The 8,755-nt window shown below is 46.6% G+C and overlaps 1 protein-coding gene across 1 annotated transcript; it reads left to right on the forward strand.

Moving 5' to 3' along the window:
- Window positions 1-3,606: 3,606 nt before the first annotated feature.
- Window positions 3,607-8,167, forward strand: CCNG2 (cyclin G2; the record flags this gene model as incomplete). Its single annotated transcript, XM_081998750.1, has 7 exons — window positions 3,607-3,717; window positions 4,709-4,846; window positions 5,728-5,978; window positions 6,153-6,231; window positions 6,311-6,409; window positions 7,318-7,523; window positions 8,032-8,167. The coding sequence occupies 7 exons, from the start codon at window positions 3,607-3,609 to the stop codon at window positions 8,165-8,167; spliced, it is 1,020 nt and encodes a 339-aa protein (XP_081854876.1).
- Window positions 8,168-8,755: the final 588 nt, after the last annotated feature.

The following is an 8,755-nucleotide window of genomic DNA, read 5'->3' on the forward strand; positions in this document are numbered from 1 at the left end:
TCGTGAAGGTTTGTAATCCTATTTCAGTTTGGAAATCCACATGCCACAAGGCCCAATTACCATTTCTGATACCGTCACCTGCTAGTCGATAGACGGCTATTAGCCATCCAGAACTATTGCTCATGAAATGCTGTGCAGAAGTGCCAGGACAAGTTTTGCCAAGCCATATCAGAAGATAGTGGCGGCACTGGAAAGTCTCACATAACAACAAATATTTTTATTTAGTTTAAAATTGGTCTTGCAGAGCTTAAGGCTCTGGTATAACTCTTCGCTTTTATTAGGATCCCAAAAGATTTCAGATGGGGTTTCCTCCAGTTTTAATTCCTTTTTTTTTTTGTTGATTTCAGCCCAACCTTCCAGTTCAGTGTAACTCAAGAATTCCCCTCTCATAGGCTATCGTCACTCTTTCTAAATAATGAGTGCTATAGCATTTGTAGCTAAGGAGTTTATAACTTTATTTTCGCTGACGGCATCTTTAGGTTCCCAAAGGATGTCAGGAAGGCATTGCTATTCTGTAAGGCACAGCATGTTGCAGAATACATAGTGTTTTCTCATAATACTGGAAACACTTCTCATTTTTCCCCCACATACACACTTCCCTAAATCACAAATAAATGCCACATTAAAAGAAAATTATTCCTTGCATAAGTGAAAAAAACCTAACCCAGATTTTATTTCTAGACCTTACCACACTCCTCCTTTACCCACAACACTTGATTGATCTGCCGCTCCAGACAGCACAGGGAGCAGACTAATTTTCCCTGTTTATAATCGCAAAGCTGATGAGGGTTTGGGTTTGGTTTTTTGTTTGTTTTTATTTTTTCTCCTTGATCCTACTCAGTTCTTTGCAACAGATCGGCTAATTACAGAGAAACAAAGATGGGGCAGGGATCCTTCTCTCCTAATGTAGAAAATGAGCCCTTCTGCTGCAAGGCTGCAGTGAAAGCACTGCTGAGCTGTGCTCTTCTAACAGCTTCCCACCCCCCCAAATTATTTATATATGAGATACATGAATGATAATTTTGCAGACTGTTCTATTAGGTTTAAAATAGTAAAGGGAAAGCAGTGTATGTGTTCAAGTAAATGTCAGAATTAGCATTTTTAGAATTGTCATGCTATGTGTTTACAAAATGAACTTTTTTTGCTGTTTAGGTGAACAGAAAACGTGTGTTCCACTCTGTGGCTGGATACAGCAGTCAGAGGAGGAACAACATCCTTGCTCTATATCTGTGATGGCAAAATATACTTCCGAATGTAGAAAAAAAGCGGCGACCGCCAAGGGCGTTTGGATAACAAGAGACTGGAGCTCGGAGCCTCATCCTGTAAACATTACCTAGATGACGCCACTGCACGGAGTCAGTTTGAAGTCAACTCCATTAGCAGTAATGATTGTTTTTCAAACTGGAGCAGATCCACAACTCTTACTTCATTGCCTAAAACCACTTTTATCCCTTGAAATACTGGCTTCGGTCACACATCCCCCCCCCGCCAGTCGGCATGCTGGTTCATTCACCTTGCAGGGTTGCTGTGTTTAAGAGCGCTCAGGTACATCTGATGGTACCTACAAGAGCGCTGGCCTGCATCAGGAATATCCCGAGGAAAAGCTGTGCATGTTTATGGGAATCTAAGAGTGCTTGTCGTCAAAATAAACTTGAAGAAATTGTTGGCCGTCGTCACTGGCATAGCAGACAGGAGCTGTGCCTAGAAATAGAGATTGGCATAGCAACATTGCTGACTGTTTTGTAGAGAAGGCGGCTTATTTTTCCAGACTGTGACATTTCATAAACATTTTCTGTTTGTTGAAGCTGCGGAACCTCACTAGATCAAATTGAATGCTAATCTGCTCGAGCCGCCACCACAGACTTTTGTCTCCAGTATGTACACATCACAAGTCACTGTGGTTTCGTTGGGTTTGTCCTATGACATTTGTTCCTTTGTGTCCGTGAAAAATAGACAGAACATGGAACGCGTTGAAACGGTCCCACAAATCCTCCCAACGATGATTTATTTTGCGCGATCCTCTTTTATCTTGTCATTCGGGCTCCGTTAAGCTGCAGTGAGAAGCCCTTTGACGGAACCTGAGAGTAACGATCTGCTGGGGAGTCGATAGGCACCAGCGCAGCTGCCAGCTCTCCGCGTATTAGCCATCTTCCACCTGAAGCATCGGATCTTGGATTCACGCTCCACAGAAGTGGCCTGCCATTATAAAGAGAAGCTTGGAAATGCACATCCTAAAAGCTTTGAAACACCAGATTGGAAATAAATTTGGTTTGAAGCTTTTAAATGGGGCTTTTAAATCCAGACTGGCGTCTTGAACCCTCAAGAAGCAGCATGAGGTGAAGGGTCCCACACAGACACACGGGAGTTACACCCAGGGAAAGTGAGCTACCTCAGGCTGCCCCACTCGGGGGCAACAGGTTAGCATTTGTGTTCATCCTTCATTACAGCTGCGGGGACGGCAGGCGTTTCTCGGCAGCAGCGCTTTCTGTGGAGCCGAGGGACGGTTGGGCTCCGGCGCTTGGCACCCAGCGCCCCCCCCTCAACGTGAGGTAACCCGCACGCGGCGCGCGCACGGCCCTGTCACCGGTTGCTAAGGCCCGGAGCTGTAGGCGGGGCAGAGGTAGAACTCGTCCGACCAATCCGGGGACACCCATCCTCGATCGGCGGCCAATCGCTGCCGGTAAACAACACACTCCCGCGGGCTGGGGAAGGAAAGGGGGAAGCCGATCTGCTGGCCAATCAGCGGCTGGGGAGCGCGGACCAATCAGGACGGGGCAGGGTTTGGGCGGACTTTTTAAAACGGGTCGGCAGGCACAAAGGCGCCGTTCTCGCGTCCCTTTAAAGGAGTGAAGCGGATCCATCCTGTCTCCCTCCGCTGCGGACTAGCTCTCCCGCCGGAGGAGCGCGGTTCCGGCCCGCTCTCCGTCGAGCCGGGGTGCCGCTGGATGGTCGCGTCGCGTAGCGTCCTGGCCTCCGGGCCCTTTCGGGGCACCCTCTAGGGTGCGCAGTTCCAAGCGCACTATTTTACTTTTCCGCGGCGCCTCACCGGCCGGGCCTAGCAAGGAGCGCTCCGCGCGGGGCCATCTGCGGGCCGCCAGAACAAAAACAAGGGGGCGGGGCCGTGCTGCCTCCATTTTGATGCGGGGCTGGGGCGGCGGCTGGGACCGGATTGGGGATGGTGTCGCTGTCGCGGGCATCGCCGTGACTCGCTGGGGGAGGCGAGCGGGGCCCGCCGCGGGCGGGGGCGCAGGCGGCCCTGCCTGGATGCGGTGCCAGCGGCAGAACCGACCCGCATCCGTGGGGTGACCGGAGCCGGGCTCGCCTCCCCCTCCCCGCCGCGGGGGAACCGAGCGGTGAGGGCCGCGGCGGGGGGTCCGGTGTCCGCTCACCGTCGCCCCGGGTGAGTGTGGCGGCAAGGCCGGGCTGCCTCCCGCCTTGGGGCGTCCTGTCGGGTCTCTTTGTTCGCGTCTCCGGTGCTGTGTGGGTTTGGAGAGGGCGAGGGGCGCTCGGCTCCCTTTGTCCGGGGTGGGGTGGAGGGGGCGAGCTGCCAGATGTTGACGCCATGTGTCTGCCGTAAAGGTAAAGGCTGCGGAGGCGGGGGAGAAGATGAGCAGCGAGGCGCTGTGGCTGTTCAAGCAGCTGAATCTCCACCTGGAGCAGGAGGGGCGGTTTCAGCCCCGCGAGAAGGGGCTCAGCCTCATCGAGTGCGCCGCCGAGGTGAGGGGGGAGCAGGCAGCTGGGCTGGGGTAGGCGCGGAGGGACCAGGCAGCCTCCCCAGGGCAGCAAATAACCGTTTTTTTTTTTAATAAAAAAAAAACCAAACAAAAAACCTGCGAGCGTGAAGGGAGATGTGCCTTAACCTCGGAAAGTTAATGCTTTACTCTGTAAACGCTGCTTGCCTGTTGTTTCAACTCAATCAGCTGTTATTAACATACACTACGTTATCAAAGAGCTCTGAGCTACAGGGCAACTAAAATACTTAGGCATTTATTATTTAAACTTGGAGTGAAGACAGAACCAAGGAAAGTGGAATATTCTTCTCGGGTGCTTTGTACCGCTGCAGGAAAGCTGGGATGTCAAGTAGGCAATTAACAAATGGGGAAGTGACCAGCTTCTCATTAGCAAGGTCTAGGCAAAGGAACCCACAAGCACTCCGTGCTTAAGAGCAAAAAACTAAGCATAAACATTTCCACGTTAATGATCAGAGTTTCTTACTGAGCTTCGGGAAGGCTTACATTCCTTTGGATGCCTGTGAGCTTTTTGGAAAGGGCTGTAATGTTTAATGAAAAAAGTCTCTGAAATCAGTCTGTTTGTTTTGAAAGCAGAACTCTTGTTGCTTAAATATTGACATGCAGGCAGACAGCAGAATAAGCTGAGTTTGGTCATCTCAGTTTTGGTGAGGTCAGGAGTTACTGTGTATGCACGCACTTGGTAACTATTGTCTTGAACAACAAGTGCCTACTTGGAAATGTCGTTGTGCTGGGTATTGCACCAGTGGGACTCAGGACCTGGCTGTAATCCCTCTACCTTGGGTGTGTTTTGAGTCTCAAGTATCTGAGCTAATTTTTTGAAGTGGTGAGAAATAACGTATTTAGGGAAGAAAAGTACTGCTTCCCTTCCATCTAAGTAAAAGATGACTTAGGGAGTGAGCAGTCACAGTGGTCGTTGCTGCCACTGAGTAATTCTGACTTTGCTTCTCTTGCCATAGAATGAAAATACTCTGTCTCCGAGACAAAGGAATGCCAAGGTGGAAGATCTTTGGAGTTTGACCAACTTTTTTGGTTTTGCAACTGAAACATTTGTGTTGACTGTGAACATTCTGGACAGATTCTTGGCTCTTATGAAGGTATTTTGGGGGGAGAGGACCTGCTGTAGTGTCAACTGGGAATATGCGAGCTTCCTGTGAACTTTCTTGCCTGACAAAAAGGGGGAGGTTGTGATCTAGGAGGTAACGGTGGCTATTTACTCATTCTATGCTAGCAACATTTCAGTGATCCTCCTTTGTAAACTTGGGAGTACAGTTCTTGCATGAGAGTTGAGCTTACTTTGGTGTGATTTTCATTAACTAATTTATACTGGGGCCTCTTTTTACTTCTAAAGGCAAGTAGAAGCATGGTTTATTTCTTCTTCTAATAAATCAGTAGTCTTCACCATGTAGATGTAAAACACTCAGGAGGAATTAAGAAGGAACAAAAGCAGTTGGCAGTAAAACCAAAGTTGCATCAGTTCTCTGGTCTGACTGTCCTTGAGGTTGCACAAAACCTTATGCTGGTGCATGGGGGAGAATAGCAGAGGTAGAAGCAAGTTGTGGAGGGATAGGACTGCCTGGAACAGGCTCGGGCTGGATTTGCATAGGCTTTAAATGAGGGTAACTGAGCACTGCCGCTTGGAGAAGCTGGGTATTACTGTTCTCGCTGCAATTATTTGTTGTCTGGTGATGTGGAACAACTTCAATAGAGGGTGCTCAGCTGTAGAACTTGACTAAGCTATGCAGTATTGCCTCTGCCAGCTGTGTTTTGCTGAAACTTAAGTGATGAAACAAGTTACGACTGGGTGAGGTGTATGAGCTGACTGATGTAGGTCTAGTTGAGATAAGCGTATCTCTCTTTCTATTGATCTGTGAATATTCAAAACAGCTCACCTAGTATGGGTGAGCTGTTGGTGTTGCTGTTAGATAAGCACAGTGTGTATGGCGGAAGTTTTCATAGTGCTTCCTCTTATTTTTAGGTGAAACCGAAGCATTTATCTTGCATTGGAGTTTGTTGTTTCCAACTGGCTGCCCGAGTAGTCGAAGAAGAATGCAATATTCCATCTGCTCATGAGATCATCCGGATCAGCCAATGTAAATGCACTGTGTCTGACCTGAAACGGATGGAAAAGATAATTTCCGAAAAGTTGCACTTTGAATTTAAAGCTACTACTGCCTTAACCTTCTTGCACTTGTACCATACTATTGTACTTTGTCATACCTCAGAAAGGTGAGTGGAGTTGCGTGTCAGTGGTGGTCTATACGCTTGCTAAGCCCTTCTTCTCTTTAGTTGCCTCTTAAGGGATTATGGCATTAGCTGTAGAGGAGGCAGCTCCTTGGTTTTTACTTCCTGACAAGCGAACGCTTGTTGATACAAATGCTACTTCTGTTGGGTGTCTTACAGGAAAGAAGTTTTGAATCTCGACAAATTGGAAGCACAGCTAAAAGCTTGCAACTGTCGCCTAGTCTTCTCTAAAGCAAAAGTAAGTGGAAGTAGCTTTCTTACACTTAGGAGTAGGTTTTGATTGATGTCATGCTGAGTGGTGTTTTTTGTCCTTCTAGCCATCTGTCTTGGCCTTGTGCCTTCTCACTCTAGAAGTTCAGACTTTGAAATCTGTTGAGCTGTTTGAGATTCTTCTGCGTGTTCAAAAGCATTCTAAGGTAAACATTTTCTGTGGATCATTTTTGCAGTTTTTGGGACTGATGAGGTGAATCATGTACCAAGCTATATTTAAGGGACCTCTGCTGCAGGTGTACAGTCTTTACAGGTACTGTTTGGCATCAGCTGAAATAAGCGATGAAACGGGTCTTTCAGCATCTGTCTGAAACCCTTGTAACCAACAGGGTTTCACTGCTGGAATGCCAAATGCAAAAAACTGCTGCTTAGAGAATGAAGTCAGGTCGTCATTTTGCACTAGCGCATCTTGGCAGCTGCCTGGCAATCAAAAGGATTATGGTTAAAAACCCCTAAGCTTAAATGTGTAAAACCAGAAGCAATGGTGACGTAATGCCTACACAATACATGCTTTAACAAGCAGCTGATTTAACTTGTACCGTTCTAGCTGTATGTTCTAGAGAAACTTGGAATCTGTTGGTAGGACTACAATGACTATGGGGCTGGTTATTCTTTTTGCCTGAATAACTTAACATGGGATTTATAGTTCTAGCTGCACGCTATATCAGCTGATGGTCTAAAGCAAGCTTTTCACTTCTAGTGTCAAATTGAACTAATCCTGTTTCTTGAGGGTTCGAAGTAGTTCCTTAAAGCATGAGATTATTCCATTTTAAAATTGCATAGTCTTGGTTTCTTTTTTCCTTTGGAAGTGATAATGAAAATGTTATAACAGCACCTGATAGGCAAACTGTCAACTCGGACTTCAACAAGGACATTTATAGGAGGAGTATAGGAGTTCCCCTTGAAAAGCAGCCCAACTTTGACAAAGGTGTCAGACTTATGACTCGCTTAGATCTTGACTGGTATTTTTTTATGTCTTTTCTGAGAAGGCAAAATGGAGGGAAGGGTTATCTTCAGAGCCTGTGTGTGAGTAGGTTCTCTTTTTGCTTTTCAGATAAGTGATAGTGACCTACTTTACTGGAGGGAACTGGTCTCAAAATGCCTAGCAGATTATTCTTCTCCTGAGTGTTGTAAGCCTGATCATAAAAAGCTGGTTTGGATTGTTTCGAGACGTACAGCCCAGAATCTACAAAACAGTTACTACAGTGTCCCTGAGTTGCCAACGATACCAGAGGGTGGATGTTTCAATGAAAGCGAGAGGTTGGTAAAACTTACACCTGCTGGTTAATTTGTTGAATTCTCGTTTTCTGGAAATGTTAATGGCAGCTCTGTGCACCTAGGCTTATTCAAGTGCTACTGAAGAAAAAAAATTGTTAACTTTGACAATACTGGTGGACTTAAATTTTATCTTAAATAGAAGAAAAAAAAAAAAGAGGGGGGAACTCTGATGTTCAGAAAGAACAGGTGCTTTGTGGGGTGGGGGAGGCATTCCTTTTTTTAAGGCAGGGAGGCTTTAAAAGCATTTAAGTCTTATAAAGATATTTGATATCTTGAACAGTGGCTTCTTGGTTGGTAGGATATTTTTGGCTCTAGGAGAAAAGAAATTCCACCTTGTTATGATTTCAGCCTTAGTGCTGAGAAGCATTTAGGTCTGGGATGTTATACGAGGAACAGAACAGCTTGCAAGAATACACAGGATTGACGAGTACTTTGCCACTTTCGAGGGCTTGTGCTTTGTTTAAATTACCTTTCCTACTGTTCCTTCTAGTGAAGACTCCTGTGAAGATATGAGCAGCGGAGAAGAAAGCCTCAGCAGTTCTCCGAGCGATCTGGAAGGCACCTTCTTCTTTGAACTCAAACCTAAAACCAAGTGGCAAACTCTTAGCTGTCGGTCCTCATGTTAAGTCTTGATTGTACTAGGTTGAGACTTTTTAATGCACCATAGACTCTTCTGGCAATAATAAATGAGGTGGTAATCTGTAAGCTGTGTTAAGGCAAGAATTGCTGTGGTATATCAATGCTTTGAATGCCTGCCTTGGTTTTTTTGTTGTTGTAATATTAAGGAAGAAAAGCCCTTCAGGTCCCTGCTTCGGCAGAGAAGTTGATGTCTAGTTCTGTTGTCAACAAGCGTGAATGCAGCCCTGCATCTGGTGGTCCAAAAAGGTTAGCCGCTAAACACGTTCGCCGTGTGCCCTGGCAGCATCCTGGCCTTTGTTGACAGGAGCTTAGCCAATAGAGTGAGAGAAGTAGGTTTTTTCCTCCCTTTAATTGTCTTCCACTCTCGTTTGGAACGGTGTCCAGTTTTGGGCTCAAGACGTTGATTAACTTGCGCAAGTCCAGTGGGAAGCTGCCAAGATGGGTAAGCAATTTCGGGCACAGGACCTGTGAAGAGAGGCCAAGCATAATTCAGCCTCGCAAAGCAGCCTTGTGGGGCAAAACGGGACCGATCAGCAGCTTTCTGGTATCAGAGGAGGTTGCTGAGGAGGAGACTT

Source organism: Phaethon aethereus, assembly GCF_964289735.1.
Source record: "Phaethon aethereus genome assembly, chromosome: 4".
NCBI classification, from domain to species: Eukaryota; Metazoa; Chordata; class Aves; order Phaethontiformes; family Phaethontidae; genus Phaethon; species Phaethon aethereus.